The sequence below is a fragment of the Ischnura elegans genome, chromosome 3, assembly GCF_921293095.1.
Source record: "Ischnura elegans chromosome 3, ioIscEleg1.1, whole genome shotgun sequence".
NCBI lineage: Eukaryota > Metazoa > Arthropoda > Insecta > Odonata > Coenagrionidae > Ischnura > Ischnura elegans.
In genome coordinates this window covers 46,351,054-46,370,748 of record NC_060248.1, presented here as the reverse complement: position 1 = coordinate 46,370,748, position 19,695 = coordinate 46,351,054, and the positions used below count along the sequence as shown (strand labels likewise).

The following is a 19,695-nucleotide window of genomic DNA, read 5'->3' as shown; positions in this document are numbered from 1 at the left end:
TCGCGCGAAGTTTTTATCGCGTTGCATTTGTTCCTCGTTTTTTGGCACGCGAGCTGAAAAGGGGTTTTACTCACCCCCCTCCAGCTTTGCCCCCCCCCCTATTTCCTCCCTGTAAGGTCGGAGAGCACGTGTGTTGGGGATGGGTAAGGTAGGGTTTTTAAGGGAAAGGGTATGAGATAGGGTTTTTTCGTTGGCGTGAGGGAGGTGGAGGGGTAGTGTGGAAGTAGGGCGATTGGCGTGGTTTCTGTGGCAGGGGTATGAGACACGCTTACCCCTACTTTTCTCCACCCCTTACCCCAATTCCCCCTGTACTCCTGCGCCGAAACCTTCTCCTGAGCCCTCCCCTACCTCGCCTCGTCACCTCCCCTCCTTTCCCCTTCCCCTGCCTTCGCGCCACTGCGCCGTCCACAGTTAGCCTGCTGTGCCCGCAGAGGGAAGGACGTCTCACACGAGAGGGGTTCTTACGATCAGACGGAGGCCGGCCTCGACAACCGAAAATCTGCGGCGAGAGTTCCGGCTGTGTCCCGGGGTGTTGGCTGGTGTACGTGGGGCTACAATCGTCGTCGGTCTGGTTATTTCCGCTGTGTGATCGAAAACTTTGGCTCAGCAGTTAGGCGATAGTGATCTCCTGCTCACCGTATTCTCACGTGCCTGCGAACTCTGGTGTATACAAGGACGCTACTGAAAACATATCATTCCTTTTCCGTGTCGACCCCACGCTAGGGCACGGACCAGCTCATCAGAAAAGGAAGAAGACGTGAAAGTGATACATGACTCCTAATTCTCTGGACGGTCAAAACATATCCCACGGACATATTGACTCTCTGAAAGTGTAGCCCTCACGATTATCCTCGTGCGTTGAGGTAAAATAGGGGGTCAATCCTTCATGATTGGTAGCGATCTATAGGAGAGCACCGAAGACATTTTCGATAGTCTCCTGCTTCTCTTTCTCTGGAAAGAAGGTACGTTTTGAAGTATCGAGTTTTTTTTTACCCCTCCCTTTGCGAAGTGTGTGTATTGGCTGCGATAACCTTGAACTTTGGCTCACCTTTCGTGAGGCAGACCATACGAAGAAATCTTATCGAAGCGATACTGTGTCGAGGAAAAGGGGTGCTATAGTCCTTCCCTCACTTCTGCTCTACAACACATACCTGTGGAATCCACACGGCGGAGGGAACGTCATGAAAAAATGATAAATAAAATAACTAGAAAAATGCTTTCGTGCCCAGGAGCAGTTGAAGTTTGTCGCTGACCCTCCCCCCCCCCCCAGTCAATGAAAAGTGCCTCTCGTGGGAGAATACGCCCGTGGTCTCGCTGTTTTGAGTGCTGGAGTGACGGAAGTGGTGGAGAGATAGGGAAGACGGTGCTGTTCGCCGATCGAGTTGACGTTTGTCCGAGGGTTTGAAGCGATGACTGCGACGGGCGCCACTGTGGCCAGTTCCTGCATCGCCATGGCCATCGTGAGGACCATAGTCCTGCTGGCATCCACCACCTGGGGCGGTAAGTACGTTGAATGCGTTACCTGCCCTCCGTGTATTCCCTTTTTTCGGTGTTGGGACAGTCAAAAGGGCTTTTGTGTTCGAAAAATCAACACGCTCCGGCAACACTCGGTGGGACCAATGAATAATTAAATAATGACCTAACTTCGTTAGTTCCGCAGCTTGATTTTCATATTTATCATCCCAGGTTCCAGTGACCTGGGGTAACGCGGATTAATATTAATTAAAAATTATGCTCTCTTAATTACAAAGTTATTCGATTATTGAGTATGCTTTTTTCTTCCTCGAATGGAATTGAGGTACCAGATTTGCTTTAGCAGGTTCAATATAAAAGAAGTAACAATTGAATTTCCATTGTATTTACCTCTGAGAGAAACTCGTTTCACATAATTAAATATAACTATCAGCTACGCTTTCAGGTACCCTGGGAGAGATGATATCCTAATTTGGTAAAAACAGAGTTGAAACTTAGTTAAATTTTTGTGAGGTATAAAAAGTCTGTGGTAGTTACTTATGTAAAATAAAAAAGTCAGTAGTAATGTGGATATCCATGAATACCCGTGTCTTTTTGGTCTCCACCAAATATAGAACAAGGTGCCACAGTATCCTCGTCGTGCACCTTATGTTTTTTGTGACGAGATTTCCATGTTTTAATAAATGTATGCCTTCGTTTTCGACTTGTGACTCTGCAGTAAATTGATTTTTTTGTTAAATGACCATGTGACCTTACCGAAACAGAGATAGATTCTTATGGTTATGGCTCACTTTGATTTACATCTTTTATTCGACTTTTTATTAAGTCTCACGATTATCTTCCTCAAATGATTCATCATTTTAAAATTATCTTACAAATTCTCGTTTCTCGGGTTACTTTCACAAAAATTCTCCATTCTAATTGAGTGTTGTAAAGCAAGCCAAATCGTTATATTCGGCATTTACAAACAATCGATATAGATACCTGCACTTGTCCCTCAATGATATCACTGTGCTATAATATTACGTGATCTATTATTCATTTCCCTACTTTGTCGCCATAAAAAGTTTTTGAATGCACCATCCTCATCAAGTTTAGAATACTCGTAGTTTTAATGGCCCTTAGCGTAGCTTCTTTGCCTCGCGAGAGAGCATGAGAGGAGGTGCACTTTTTTAGTCTCAGTCCACTCATTCCACGTAAGAGCTTACATTTTTTCTGTCTCCCAGGGAATGCCTTCCTCCTTATCTTTCGTGTCCTTCACTCTCTCCCCCGCAGTGAGCCCCTTTTCCGATAAGGATGGAAAAAATTGCTAACGGTCTTTTGACCATCTCACTCCCTTCGCCTCAAGCATGACAGGCTTATCTTCCGACTGATGTTGGACTTAAAGAATCCTCAGGTCACGCCATTGGTTGTTTAGATATTTTTTTATTTCCTCTTTGAGGCTGGAAGTTCGTGGACTCGAGGGACTGTGTTCTTATCTGGTGAAAACGTCCAGTGTATCTTGATACGATACCACGATTATTAGAAAGTTCGCAGTGACGCGTGTTACTCGACTCTTTTCCTTTCGAAGAATTGTTAATGGTGCAGTTCATGCGTTTTATATTACGTAAAGCGGTCGCATAAAAGCTTTCTTTTTATTTGTTATTTTTTTACTTCCATAAAAAATGGGCATATTTCGAGGGAATCATTCGTGTTTTATTCATAGCTTAGTAGACATCAGCTTTGTGTTTGTGAATTTTATAAGTTCATAAATGGATGCGTGCTGCCTTTTATTAATTTTTAATTTTCAATAAACCCTATTTTATATAATTGGTTGTGACTTACGAGATATTTTCTATGCATTGCTTTTATACTAATTTCGCCCATGCCTAACATTGATTTTGATATTTCTATGTTAAAAATTAAACTGTTAAAAAGATAAAAATAAAGAGTTTTGGTGCTAACATTTTAAAACACTTACTTATTTGGATATTCAATCTCTTCCATCTTTATTTATAGAGGGAAATATACGATTCTCTACGCTTATAAATTAAACTCGTTGCTTTTTTCAATTAACTCAATTATTTTGGTAATGCTTGTACTGCGCACGTTGTCTGATTACATCAAGTTATTTAACGATATCCACAGCCTTTTATTTCCTTTTTTGGAATAAAAATGTAGGCGGAATCTTTCCATGGGCTGACAGCCAGAAGTTTCCTTTTGGACACCTCCATTTCGTGTAAAGGGAAACTGCAAAGATATATAGCTTTTCCATTCGATCAAAAGTGGTTAGTTCCAATGCGTGAATTTGAATAGAAGAAAAGAAGGATGTTTCCTGTTGGGAATGAAATGTGTGCGCCAGGGCAATCTGCGTTCCCGTGAAATGTGAAAAAGCTATGTCCCTCATGTAATATTCCCCAGGGAATTTTCGTGCATTAGATGACAGCGAATTCCTGCCAATATTTGTGCTTGAAAAAAAAAACAATTTCGGCTCGTTACTCTTCTTTGTTATGACGTGGCTCCAGCAGAGGAGGAACATAGAATTTTTTTCATAGCAGGCAAGGAAAGATGTCGCATTAGAAGTTCAACCGCTTAATGCTGTTCAAAATCATTTTTACGCTTATTATAAGGGGTATTTTGTGATGAGTATTGCTGGATTGGGTAATATCTTTTCCTATATTTAGAAAAACACTTTAATTTATGTTAGAAGAAACGTTTCCGCGGTAATGGCTTGATCTCTGCATTGTTATCGGGTTTTCTTCCGCATGAGTTTCCTTGTTGAGATCTTCAATCTAAAGACGCAGGCAGGATAGCTAACGATAATATTGTCCACAAGTCCACTGAAGCGGAGAAAAACCCGAAAAAGTTTCAGCGTTTAACTTATATTAATTTTTTTTATATTGTTAATATAGGATAATAAGATAATTTACATTAATAATATATTCTTTGCCGCATCTATAGGCGCTATGATGGGTTTCCTAGTATATGGCTTCCACGAATTCTTCACGGGTATGACAGCGGGTCGTGGGCCATCTTACCAGGTGTAATTCCCGGGAATAATTCATCTGTAGGTGTGGTATAAGTTTGTAATAAAAATGACGAAAACGGAAGCATATTGATGGCTATAAATGATAATTATGATATATAAATAAGCCTTTTAACTATTTTTTAGCATCTTCAATAAGCTTTCGAAATATCAACTTATAGCAAAGTGATAGTTGTGGTTGAAATACTTGTGTCGTTTTCTCATACTTTTCCGCGAGCATGCTGGGGGAAAAATCATGAGACTATGATCAGGTGATTGGTACAAGTCAACTCTACATGATCTGAGAGAGGCAAAAAATTTCGCATTTTATAGGGAACTATCAATACCTTTTAAACTCTTGCTATCAAATTGTAGTAATTTACCTATTTATTTCGTTGCTATTGGTTCATAATGCCTGTCTTGAAACCTTTATTATTGGCATAGATTTTGCAATGCTTTATGTTGGATTTCAAACCAAAAATTATTTAACCACCACCTGACCTTCTATCCACCTCTCCCTCCCCAGAAAGTAGATGAACTACAAAATTTGATATTTATAACATTTTTTGATGATGGTTTTAATTTTAATACCAGAGATTATAAAATTAACGTATATGCGTTTACTTCGGTGCAAGACAGAGGGAATTCAACTCATTCAGTGTCATTTTATAGCTAATAATTTACAGAAAGAGTTTTCAGGTTTTACCATCAGTTTAGGTGTGGCAACATTTCCCTTTCCATACTCATATTGTCGCAAGATTTCCTTAACAACATCGCACACAGCACAAAAGTTTCCGCAGACTTTTACACTGCTACAAATCTACGTGTATGCACCGATGTAGGAGCGTTGGAATCACCCTGTTTGTGATAACAAGGCCTGCAGTGGTAGGAATAATGAGTGAGAGTTGGATGTTTTCTTAGGCTATGTCATTAAGCAGCAGGGTTGAAGGTTCGGTATCCGACTTTGAGTGGGTGGGGTGGAGTGCGGCTTTCTCTTGGATCTTGGTGTTGGGGCCGGAGCAGCAATCAGCAATGAAGGGGGGTGGGGAGATGTACATGACGAGCAGAGAGCATTCTGGGAAAGAAAGGACGAAGAAGAAGAGGGAGATGGTTGGTGAGAATTGAGTTTGTTCGGCCGTCCTAACGTCTTTTCAGCAGAGGGGCGAGTTTGGAACAATATTTTTCTCTCCAGTCCAAATGGGCCAACTTTGAGAAAATTTTGCTTTTCCAACTTTTTGTAATCTTTGCATTTTCGAGGAGGGACCAACGTCGAGTTTTTAGAAATTCTTTTATTTTTTAGCTTCCTCCTTCCGGCCTCGATCTTAAATTTCTCGTGTCTTCCTCTCTTTCGCGCTGCTAAACCATTGTGATTTTTCTCCGTCAGTTGGTCACTCATAACTGTGAATAGTGATCTTCCACTCAGAACTGTAAATAGTGATCGCAGAACGAAACGCTTTTCGACTTGGTTTCTTCACTATTTCCCGGCGAAAAATTCAAGATCGTTCTTCTTTCGATGGAATCTTCATCGGTTGGAGGAGAAAAGAGCAGTATATTCTGGATGCTAACAACTGATTTTTTCATGCAAATGCATGCTAAAAACCTGTGAAGATTAGATGCATTAATTAGCAGTCTTTAATACTCTAACCTGCCATGTAGGCTGGTTATTAATCAATCCTTGCCAAGTATTGTAAGGGTTTCATCACTGACCAATGCACAAGAAGTGCATATGATATTTATATTTTAAAGGTAAAAAGTTAGGCACATGAGTAATTCAATGCTAAATATTCTCTTTAATGGAACACGTAGGATTTCAATCCGTAGGTATCTTGCAATGTTACAATGTTTAATTTTTGTGTGAAATGATTGCAATTTGCTCATCAAGGAATGCATTTGGGGTTGCGATATTTCAATTTTCGGATTCCTAGAAGTGTTATTATTACTAGCTCCACACCCGTAATTTTTCCTTGAATCTAAAAAGTATTTAGCCGTGACCTCTATTAATAAAGCCTGAAGAACAACGAATAAAACCATGCGTAATTATTAATCACAATACATAAAAACTATGCATTAACGAGGATAATCTGGTCGAATAGTCTAACTCGAGTTAGCATAAGTATTACATTGTCACTTTTCGATGATGTAACCATGAGCAAGTGTATTGCCTCCAAAATCAGAAAGAACGCTTCTGGATTAAAATGGGTCCACCATTCATCATGGAAGAACATAAAACCTAGAGTTAGATGTACCGAGGAAGCTTTTACCTTATTATTCTTATACCTTCGGAGAGATAGCCGGCGCGAAGGCATTATGAAAAAAAGAACATGATACCTCTTCGAGGCTCTAACACGTTACGCAACGTATTATGTTTCATAAACTAGGTCAGTGTGGAAGAATGATGAGCTTATGTGTGTAGACTTAAAGAAGTTAGGTATAGCCGGAATGGATACAGGTTTAGCAGCGCGTGGCGGTTCCAATAGTTAGACGATTCTTCAAGTGGCCATGATGATATCAATTTTACTCAGACTTCTGGATTAGTATAATGATTTCTGAATAGGGTGATAGCTATTTGACATAATATGTCAGTGGATACATTTCCGATGAAAGTACATTGAATTACTCTTGGGTAATATTATAACAAATAAGTAACATTCTATCCTCAATGCAAAGGAGTATACTTTTCTGAAATATGAAATTACCATTCATATGAATGTCCGTGTAACAATACAGTTATACATTGTTACACTATGCTAAAATATAACTGTTCAATGTTAGATTTTACGGAGAATTCATAGCTTTTTACTCCGAATACATATTTTCTTCTATGAGTGTTTGTGAGAAATTCGATACAGTTATTACGATCTTCACTTCGTGTTTCGACCCGAGCATTAACGATAGTTGTGGGTATAGTCCACAGTAGTTAAAGCAGTGAAATGTGAATGACAAACTTTCAGGGTATATATCTTTCCTCAGCCACCTCGCGCTTCAACCGCACTTATTTTCGTGCCGTTGAAAGGCTTCAGCCAGGCTTCGAACTCAAGAATCCCTCGGTCAGAAGCAATCGGAAGCCAAGTGCTATTCAAATCATTTCTCAGTTTGAATAAGTGAGTGAGAGTTATCATTATCTTTGAACTGCTACAAAGCAACCATGTGCTTCACTGACGTGTCTTCTATGTCTTTTCTTTACTGCCTCCCTCAAATGTTAGAAAAGCCTTTCTTAGAGTGGATATTGCTTATTTGTTGCTCTTAGGATGTCGTTTTCGCTGTTAACTTGAGGCTGCCAACAAATATGTAGGCTATGATGTGAATGGAGCAGCCATCGGCTGTTGCGGTTTTTTTTCGATCGGAATGATGGTGGCGCCAATTCCTCGAAACTAAAGTATTTTAAAACACAATTTTTATGGTTATTTACTGAGTGGAAAATATTTGTTGATGAAATCACTATATTTTACTTCTATTCATGTCAAAACATGGTATATAAGTGTAGACGTAATAATAAGAATAACTTAGCAAAGTAAAAGACCTAAGGCATCGCATTTTGTAGAAAATGTACTTTACAGTCTGTTTAAGAAATAATTTTTTTTTGATTTCTTGCAAACAAATTATTCACGCAATTGTTACCTGGAATATTTTATCCTGATCTATTTTATTTATTTCAGCTTAATTCAACCTTTTATAGTCATGCAATCACAAATATTTTATAAAGCCCTCGTAATGAGTCCTATTAATTCGTTCGTGAGTGTCGCTTAAAATCCAATCCTAATTGCAGAGCACAAGCTTTGGAAAAAAATCCTCAAAGCTCAGATATATCCAACCTGGCCGAATTAAAAAAGAACGCGATTCCATATTCCTCACGTTCAAAATGTATGAAAGAAATCGTAATCACCACTGTTCGTCGCGGAACGTTGAGTTCAACCCAGTGGCGGCGCGGATTTCTCTTGGACCGCAGTGAGCGTAATTACAGGAAGAGTGGTACGGACATCTCTCTGACGCCATCTATGACGGAATAAAAGAAAGAAGTCGTAAGCGATATATATTTTCATATGTGTGTCTAAAAAAATGAAATGTGGGTGTAGGTATGTTCACCGGCGGACCGAAGGGATCGTGGGGGAAACACGCCGAGGCATATGTTGAGCCGAACCGAATGCTCTGGGTGTATGCAGATCGCTGGACCGAGAACGGAGAATCTGGACCCAAATGTGAAAAGGGTACGAGGAGGAGAAGGGAAAGGTATAAGCTTCGAACGCATCGATTCATACGGCATCGAGTATCGTATCGGGATTTAAGGATGTTAAAGTCTTTCTCTGGAATAAAATGTAATTGATGAGATTCGTCACCGATATTCTTGTACTATATTCTTTATGTGACAATACACAGGGGGTTTCTTGAAGCCAATGTTATTCTCCACCATCACTGAAACAGTAAATAGAATTAATTTTGAATTACTATGTGTACCAAAATAAATTTGTTTGGTGCTGTAATCTAAGATTGTTTGTCTGTAAGTTGTTAGAGTTATAACGTGAAATGTCGTGCTCCAATACTGTGTTTTATTCAGTTTTGTTTCCAAAATACTCCTATGCAGGCATCAGGTAATTTGAATCGGTTATTCTTTATAATTAGCTGAATATAATACGCAGTACTTTAGTCGAACGTATTGGTCACTGCTTCTAGTGTTTTAAATCTTATGAATTTGAGTTCAGTTACCCAGCTACGACAATTTATAATTCAATTGACTTTCAGAATGACTTGAAGCTGACTCGAAAATGTTTTAAGTTCGTCTTTTTCGGAGATATAATGAAAATTAATATTGAGTTTTTAATGAGTCGAAAAGTTGTTTTTCCTCTATGCATCTAAACTTTTGTTCTTTGGCTGTAGATTTGATGAAGCTTCATAGTTGTACAAGGTATTATTCATTCTTTCAAAGTATTTATCTGGGTAAGTTATTATAAAACAAGAGGATGAAGAATAAGTTGAGTAGAAATCAAGTTTTAATCTAAATTTTAATTTCGACAGAATGCTTACTTTGAACTATTTAGCTAATGTTTTATATGCGATATTTACTTCAACTTGTTTCAAAAAGGCTTTTAAAAATGATTCATTAAATTTATAATAATTAACTGGAAAATGTATATTTTTTGATGAAGGGAAGTCAAAGTTATTATTCATGCTGAATTTTACAGCTTATTGGCGTTTCCTTGGTAACTGCAAAATGCCTCTTGGTGTATTTCCATTGATTTAGCTCATCTTGATGACGGAAAGGTTCTATTCCCTTGTTCATCGTTATTGTCTCCTCTACAATTTCCTAAGGTAATGAGCATCATTTTTGGAAACATTTTGTACTATATTTGGTAGGTATATTTTTAAATCCTAAGGTGCGACTTTTTGAAAAAATGTTTACCTCTTGGTCAGGTACCTTAATGGAAATTGTGTGAAGAATTGTTATCTATTTAATGAATATGCGTATGAATGCTAACATTACTAATTTCAGTAAACGTCTTGGCTGATAAAAATAAGTGCTTGTAAGTTTGTTTAATATGAATTTTATTTTCTTTTTCTTCATGTTGCTGTCGCTGATAACCACTGAAATCTTAGTCCAGCCAAGTTGTTTACTGTATTTTGATATCGCTAAATACTCTCTTAAATTTTGTTCACGCAGTGTAGTTCCTTAATTTGCGCTAACCTTGATATCTTCTATAGTTGAAAAAAAATTCCCAAGAGGGTAAATACTGCAAATTACCCTTATCCAATCCTCATCTTGTTTTTATCCGAATTACACATTCAATCGTTGTAATAACTATTTGTATGCAATTTATTTTTACCCAATAATCAATCCATGAGTTCACAATTAAAGTTACTTGAATTATTTACTATGCAGGTGATTGTGTCTAACTTCCTCAAGTTTAATCATGTACTAATTACTTAAAATCCAATCTAGACTCATCAGATGGTGTCGTGAAAATATAGTGGTATAAGATATTGTGTGGGTATTGCTGACACACTAATATTTTATGTTCCACAATTTTTTAATGTTCTGACCCAGGTTGTGAGACTACTTATACTCAATGCCATTCTCAGTGGTGCTCAGAGTTGAAACCATCGGTCAGACCTTTAAAAAAAATTATGAAACGTACAATATTATTGTATCTGTGATTGTTTCATATTATACAGTTCCACCAAATATCACGATTAAACTTTAAGTTAGCATAAATATAATTATCTATTGCTTGGGAATATCGTTTATAACGACCGATATATCGTAACTCGGTGAGCCACCGTTGGGATCTGGGGGAAAGAGAAGTGGTCTTGGGTTGGGACGACTGCGAGCGGGGGTGGGTCGGTCAGGGTTGGGTGGGGGTGGAGGTTAGGATTCGGGTTACGGATGCGGTGAGTTGAGGCGACGCGCATGAGTGGACGGGTGGAAGAAATGCGAGGGGAGGGAAGCAGGTGATGCCACGGTCCAAGAGTGATAGTGTGGGAAGATAGTTTCACGGGTTGTTTATACAAATACACGTGTATTTTATAAGGTTTCTCAAGCTCAGAGGCATCTCGACTGTCGACTTGGCGGGGTAAAATTATGTACACATATATTCATTCTGAAAAGGCATCTATCGTAGGAGGATCATTAAGAAAACGTATGGAATAAATATTCGGTAATGATCGGTATTTGACTCTTATTTTATACGTACAATGTGTGCTAAATCAGGGACATGATTGAAATAGCTGTTTTGAAGTAATGTGTAGCAAATGTTTTTATTTTATGCATTTGATGGAAGAAAATATTAAATTCTGTTTAGATTTTAGATTACATATATGCAATCAATGAAATGGACCTAAATTACCTAAATTTGTCATCTTTGTCAAATCACGAGTAAAATTGCGCTCTATTTTTCTTTTTTATCCTGAAATCTGAGCATTGTAAAAATCATGGTGATGAAATTATGAACATTCATATAAAATCGCTTCAGGCTTGGCTTGGTGAAAGTTTGATATATCCATGATAAAAAATACAAATGGTAGTTTCCACACTTGAATTCACAACACTACTACCGACCATGGTTCCAACTTTTCCTTGAAAATACATAATATTCATAAATCATGGTCGGTAGTACTGCTGTGAATTTAAGTGTGGAAATAACCTTTTTTAGTTTTTAGCATTGTGAACATTCATTATAACTTTTTTAAATTCTATAATAATTGGTCATTTATTATCCTAATACTTGTCATTGGCAGCCTTGGTTATGGAAATCGGGATTGCTTGAGTGGGGTGTTCAAGTTGGGACATATTTCCGTGGATTCCATGATATGTTGCAGTGGTTTTTGGCGAGAACAATAAATTGATTGGTCACATGAGAAGAGAATTTTTAGAACATAGAATGGGCTATTTTCAAAATATGAATGAATTAAAATAAAATTTATTTAGTCAATATTTTATGACCTGCCGCGTGTTCAATGATTTGGTCCGTGTGCAGCAGTATTTGGGTATGAATTTGAATACCGTACCTTAATCGCTCATAAATTTCATGGGAGGAAATGATTAATCTTTTATTGGATTATTGATTTCATATATTTTTAAAGGCTTTAAAAAAGGATGCACACAAATTCCAATTACGACCGGAATGTATCGAGAATATCTCAAAATGCGTGGAAGCTACTCGAAAGTAATTTAATGTTATGTTAAGCCTTCGAAGCTTCTATTGGCTTTGATAGCTTTGGACGAAACTCAGATATCATAGTCATTATTTATAGATACATTTAGGTTATTCTTGTTCTATTTTAGTGAAGCCGTTGACCTCTCAGTTTTAGAAGCTTCATTATTTTGAAAGTACTTATAGAAAGCTTAATACCAAGCAAATGGAAAAGAAATAAAGCTGTAAAGATAGGAAAATAAAGGAACTACGGTGAGTTGCAGTTAATATCCTTACATATGGCTTACGAGTTTTATTTTAGTGATTATTAAACAGTATAATTGAAAAAAGGGCCTTTTTGAGAGTGCCTTACTGGAATACTCGGTGTTATATCTGAAAATTCACTTTGACTATTCTTGGGATGAGAAAATATGTCATGTATGGCAGAAATGAAATCAATTTCACGCAATTTGCTAATGAATTCCCTTCAATTTGCCACAGTAGAGATATCGAAGGTTCGGTCAATGAAAGCGAGTCAAAATGCTTTTTTTTCTTCTTCGTTCCGCCGTTCCGAGAGGGGTCGCAGAACCCATATTTCCCCCGTCTACGATAAATGCTGATCCAGCCTAACGAGAGGGATGCGGGGAGAGGAAATGGAAAGAAGTAAAAAAAAAGCAAATAATCCGACAAAATTCGTTGACCACGATTTCATCCTGGTGTGTGGGTGGATGCCATTCATTTGGCAACGTCGCAGCTGTGGATGATCTAATAGAATGAGGATGGTCGAAAATTGTACCTTCAAGCCTGCACTTATTGGTCATAGATTGGTGAAATTGGTGCTGTTTGCCTGATTTTGTAAAATTTTTATTCACCTATATGGAAGTTACCATATTTTGACATCTTTATTTAATTGTTTATCAGTAACTCAAGGGGTTCGTTGCTCTTTTATGGATCAGTTTTTCTGAAGGCGACGTTTTGGAAAATTATTTTTCTTCCGTCAGGGATTTTATAATTTTAATAATTTTTTTTTATAATAAAGAAAGAAGTGTCTAAAAATAGAAACATAATGCGTGAAAATTTTTACATAAACGTAAAAATCAACAGATAATTGAGGTGCTGATGAAGGAAATAGAATTCGGAATCATCTGCGTAACGAACAGTGCTCGTTAATTTCGAATAATAAGAGACACCTAAGGCTATGAAATTATTGCTCCTGTCCTGGATAAGTTTTCTCGTAGCTACACATCTCAGTGTAAGGTTATTCATGTAACTGAAAAGTGAAGAGAAGAGTCGTGCAAGGTAGTCAGTAATCTAGTTTGATGCTGTGGGATTGTGGATAATGTAATACTTGATATCATTATCTTTAAGTTTTATAGGATTCGATTGAGAAAAATAATCTCACTAAGTCGTATTAACATCCCGAGGAGGAAACGTGACAACTCAATCGACCCCATCTCGAGGCATGGTGGACTTATGAATCCAATGATCACAGTACAAGAGGACGAGAAGAATGGAAAAGGAAGATCTCAATTAAGTAGTGTTGGAAGGAATATCATGGGCATATAAGGTAGAAATATGGTAATATAATATGGTTATAGTATCCAATAGGGATACTAAGAAGACAACTGCGTCAAACCAATCCTAGAATCTATGGATTATGATTTATAATAATCTTATCTTCTCTCACAATTGATTTATAATAATCACAGCCTGTGACTATCTCTTTGGTTTCATTTGATTTAACTATATTTCAGCGCTAAATAAATCTGCCATTTGGGTTATGTAGAAAATTTTGATTTTTCGTGAAAAATTAATGCGAAATTATGCACGATTTAGCACTATATAGGGGACAAATATTAATAAACTTTTCTCGGCTCGCCTCTAGATGTGAGCATTAAAGTCAACTAAAGCTTTGAGTCACATTCGGCCACCCTTTCCTAAGGCTACGAATGCATGATTGACCGTTATATGTAGGCTTGAGGAGTGTATGATATGGTCAATCCGCGATTACTAGGGTGGAGGATCGTTGACTAGGGGAGACGCCTCTCTGGCGATCAGAATTATTTTCATGATCCAATTTCATCCGTAATCTGCTGATCTTGTAACTCGGCTGTTATATCATATGGTGGAAAATGGTATTCAACCTTTCCATTCAAATGTGCAATCAATCGGAATCATAAAGGTTTCCATGAAAACCTACATAGCTTCCAGAATACCTATTATAAACAATCACTAAAGGAAGTAAAGTTTTGTGTCCATACGGAGGTCATATTTGTCTCATATTGTAACAACTTCTTCGTTTCACACGATTCCGTATAGAAATGTGAATTTGAATTTCGTTTTTAGGGCAGGGTTCACTCTGGTGATAACGATTAGGGATATGTGAGAGGAATTGAGAAAGTGGTGATGGAAAAACGTCTGAGATGCAATATAAAGTTGAAAATAATTCTTGATCGCGTGGAGAATTGCCCACTTCGAAAGGCGAGAAGGACGTTTTGTTTCGTTTGATTACATGAAAAGAAGAGATATAGGAAAGACAAGGTCATTGGCGCAAAATTTGGCTGACCTAACGGAAAGACTCTTTAGAGTAATTATTTTATTTTATTTTCGAATTTCCAATTCGAATTTAGAATATTTTACGTTCCCAGAATACGGAAATTTTATATCTCATTGTCAGTGTACCTGACTGTATGTGCTAACTAAGTTCCTATATGCGATTGTTTTTCCATGGATATGACGTCAGCTAATGAATAATTTATGATGGATGTGAGAGAAAAATCAGGTGTAAGTAAATGGGGATGGAAAATGGAGTAGATGGCAAGAGCAGAAAAGGAAGGCCTCGAATCAAATATATGGTACAGGTGAAGAAGGATGAGGGGAAATACTTAGGTTTCCAAAGATTAGCTTCTAGAAGGATTAAGTGGAGAACTGCGTCAAACCGATCTTAGGATTGCTGAGCAGTGATGATGATGATAATTGAAAATGGAAAGTTGGTATGAAAACTTTTGGGGCATGTGACTAATTTTGCTTATCAGCACGAAATAAATGGGCATTTCCATGAAAATGTCAACTTTTTCTCTCAAATTAAAATTTAGGCTGGAAATATTTTATCTTGATAAATCAATAGCTGAGTGATTTAATTTTGTCAAATCTGCATTTGAAACATAATTCAGAGCCTTATTAAACTTATTCAAATTATGCTTCGAGTTTGAGATCATTACACTGACCTGGCAACAAATTCCATCACACGTTCATTTTGAGTATATTTAGAAGGAATTTCGATAATTTATTTTGTTTCTGTGTATGAAAATAACTTCCATTAATGTTTTTTGATCATGCTTAGAATTTTGGTGCTTGCATTCGGATAATGCTGCGTGGGCAACAACATCTGCTCTAAGTTTCACTCCTACTGGTAGCGTTTTCAAGAGAATGGAAAACGCTCCCAGTAGGAGGAGTGAAACGTTAAGCAGATAATGTTACCTACGCATCATTTCCCGAACGCAACCACCAAAATTAACAAAAGAAGCTGCGAAAATATTCTAACAAAAAAGTCATGGAAGTTGGCAATTTTTTTTTGTATTTAGGCTGAATTGGATGCTTTCGTCATTATGCTTCATTAGCTGACGGCCAAAAGCTAGGCGTCACTCTAACAAGCTTAAGAGTAAATGCCGGTATTTTATGGAAGCGTGATACAGTTTCATAGTGTCTAAAAACGTTTGTATATACCTTGGCATAGTTTTTCGAAACCAGGATTAGTGAAAAAGATCGGTGGAATTTAAAAACTTTTTTCTATCATTGTGTTACCTTAACTTGCTCTATTGTAATATATAAATTTTTTTTAAACGGGTATAAGCAATTTTGAAGCCAGTAAATTACTTTTCTAGGATATAAAATATGTTTATCAATACCATAATCTATTTGTTTTTCGTGATTGAAAAAAAGCTATGTTAGGTGCGTTTAAATAAAAAGAATTAGGCTCGTGTTGGGCCCAGTTTGACAATTCTTTTTTGTATTTTACAATTTTATCGAAATGTCCATTTACATAGTTTTCTCTAAAGGTAATTCCGTCACAAATGGAATTGGCCAAAGGCGAAATTTATCGATATTTGCGGGGAACATCTTTTGAAACCTTCGCCGCGTGCGCGTGGGTCGATGGGGGTGCGGGAGGAGGGCGGGAAATGGGTTGATGGGCGAAGGTCGCGGGCGAGAGGAGACACGGAGGGAATGGGATAGTGTGTGTGCGTCGGGGGAGGAGAGGGAAGACTCTGTCGTGGTTCTCTCCGAAGTTCGCTTTTATGACGGGGTGAACGAATGGGATGTGGGCGGGAGACGAAAGGGAGTGGGAGAGTGCCTTGCATAGATCGTGCGGCAGGCTCGTGTGATCTCGCGATGTATCGATCGGCTGCGATATCGAAAGGGGAGAGGGGACGGTGGTTGTCACAAGGATTTACGAAAGTGCGAATCCGATGGTTATCTACAGGGTTTTTAAGGTGGAAAAACTATGCATATTGGTTAGGCTATAATATGACTATTGATATTAGCACTTTTCGTGCTATGGGCGTAATGTATGGCCACGAGGAATCCTTCGATTTTTGCTTTGGGCGTAATTCTACGCCATCCGTATTTTGGAACTACGTAGTTTGCCATTTTTTAAACGAAGTATTAAACCACTAAATAAAACAAATCCAAAATTTATCCGTAAAAATGATACGCAACATCTATTTCTCGCGTCAAAGGTTGGTTATTAAGAATTTACACTAAAGTATTGAAAATGGCTAGCACTGGTGTACAGGTCTACAGTACTTAGGTCAACACGGTAAGTGTTAGTAGGGTATGTTTCCACAAGTCATGGTTTTTTGAAAGTGTATTCGTCCTCTGCGAGCTAAAATACCAGCATTCACTTCTAACGTGGTAGGGTTGGCAAGAAATGGCGTTTTGAAATAGTTTTCGTTAAAAAATATTTCAAAACGACTGATTGATTTTTGTCCATTAGACCATTGATGTTTTTCCAAAAGACATATTACTGAATAAATGTGGTCCATGAATGAAATCCATCGGATTGGATATCCCTCTGTTTTTTTATTACCACATTGAATTGGTATTAATTATTATTAATTTATTAACTATAATTATTGGTATTAATTATTGAATTAGAATTGGTCTCATTCATAAGCCAAACCAGCGATTAACTCAATCGGTTGTAGAAGCTGAGAACATTTTATTTTGAAATTCCTTATAATGAAACGGTATCGCGCAAAATTTCCATGTAACATCAGAAAATCCAAGTTATCAGGACGAAACGTACTTGTATGACCAATCTGAATTTCGAAAAATATACACATTTTATGTAGTGATATCTATGAATGGGTGTTTGGAGACCTACTAGTAATATTTTCACCAATTCTACGTCGTAGAAACCATCGCACATGAAAATTTGATGCCTTAGACTCGATATTCACTTGTTTTTATGTTTAGACTCTTAATACACCCATTCAAGACTTAATTTTGAGAACTTTGCCGTATATCGGCATTAAAGTGAAGATAAATATGTCGCAATTGTAGGTATAGTAGGTATGTCTGATGTCGTTTAATTGCATGGTATAGCTAAAAAGAGTCCCTGCAGTAAAATAGATTACATTGTGCAGTTAAAGTTTATATCCAATTTTATTTGAAGCTGTTGTAGTTTACAAACTTTTTTCCGTTATGGCGCATGAAGTTAGGTATTGATATAGTAAAAGTAATTTAGGGATGTTGTAAAGCTACAGCTAATTGAAGGAAAAGTGGGCTCTGGTTTTGCATTATTTCAAGTTTTTCTGCAGTTCTACGATTCCATTATTCAGATCCATGCGTGACTTAGTTGGAGTATTATAACAGCTTCATTTCACTTATTGAACCTTTCGTTTGATAGATTGCTACGGAATTCATTTTTAGGAGTCTTCAATTGTTATTGATGTATATACTATTCTTACATTGCATACATATGGTTCGCTAGAATAGCTTTTATGGTGAAGGTTCATGCCACGATACTTCACAGTATTGCTGAAATTAGTTTTGCAATATGGAAACCATGAGATTCCATATGAGGGATTCTATGATTTCGCTTAAAGAATAAGTAGCATAAAATGTAGGAAGACTTTTAAGTACTAATGCCAATTTCAGCAGGGAAAATATCTCTCTGAAACAGATTTCTCAAATGTCTTAGCAAACCCTTACGAGAAGGACGACAAATATTGATCTGGTAAGGGTTATGGTAATGCGAGCATTCGAAGTAGCTTCACCTTAGTTGAGGTTAGGCCATTACGTGAGCAGTGGGAACAAAGAGAAAACTGACGTCATGGTGCAACTCGACGTTTTTTTTTCTCCGAAGAAATAAATTTCTATTTTTTACTTGTTCATCATATGGTGATTTTAATTGGTCTATTTCTTCATATTCCCTATTTAGAATATATTTTTAATATCTGTTCTCATAATGTATCTCATTAAATTAAGTTTTCCTTTTTTTTTTTTTTTAAGAAATTCGCTTAGTATTTTTGATCGCGCAGGGATATATATGTAATACTCGTAAGGTACAAAAGTCCTCTCTGCCACAACCCGCAACCTTTTCTTTGTTCACACTCCAGAGTACATCGAGTACGATACCGGAATCTGAATATCGCGCGGCCCCGGGCGCGCAGGGAATGCCGGGAAGAGGCGAAGAGGATAGTGGGTGGGGTAAGAGCATCCTCTTTCCGCGCCACCGCCGACGACAAAGCGCGGCGACAAATGGCTTCATTACTCCCCCGTGCTGGAATAGTTGTTATTCCCGCCGCGGTGTCGCCGTTCTCGCTTTACAAATGAATTATTAGAAGAGCGGTGGGAAGAAAATGGGGAAGAATGAGGTTCGCTGAGCACGCAGGCGGTGAGGGTTTTTCTCTGAGGAAGCACGGCCACGACAGCACGATTCCAAGCAAATACTCTTCGACTTGGTATTGGCTAGATGTTAACGATCTCTAGCAACATGTAATGAGGTAATCAAGGTAAATATGAATGTACAAAATGTGGGCCGTTCAATCATTATCTTTGAAGTTACTACTTTCTCTAGCCATTTGATCTAAATGCAATACATTTTCATACATGTTTATCAATATTTGGCTACCATGATTTGATGTAAATGCTTTCATAGCTAATAAATCATAAAAGTAAAATAATGGAGTGATTACGTTAATTTATTTCCATAAGTCTTAAGCCATGAAAATACTGTTTCACTTTAGGGTTTTGTTCAAGCGGCATTAATATTTTTACATTAAACAACCTTTTTACGCTTACACAAATAATACCCCGAAGTCCTGAATTCAAATGCGGATTTTTATACCTAAGTAATTTTAGGAATTTTATCATGGAGAGACAATTTTTTTGGTTATCAGTCATTAAAGGACAGTCAATGAGAATATTTATTAGTTATAAATGAAGTGATATGCTCTTCGTTTCCTGAATCAACTTTCTCAAGAGTGGTCTGGAGTTGAGCATGGAAGGGCAGAGAAGTACATCGAGCACAAGTTTATTGTCACAGGGAAAATTCGTGCGATGAAGAAACTACAAATAACGAGAAGCAGAGCA

General features: G+C 37.5%; 1 protein-coding gene across 1 annotated transcript in view; it reads left to right on the top strand.

The window, feature by feature from the left end:
- The first annotated feature begins 411 nt into the window (after nt 1-411).
- LOC124155726 overlaps nt 412-19,695 on the top strand; it is a 70,477-nt gene continuing 51,193 nt past the window's right edge. The window contains exon 1 of the mRNA XM_046529785.1: nt 412-1,500. Within this exon, the coding sequence (XP_046385741.1) occupies nt 1,410-1,500 (91 nt within the window). The 5' untranslated portion in view covers nt 412-1,409. The remainder of the gene's footprint in view (nt 1,501-19,695) is intronic.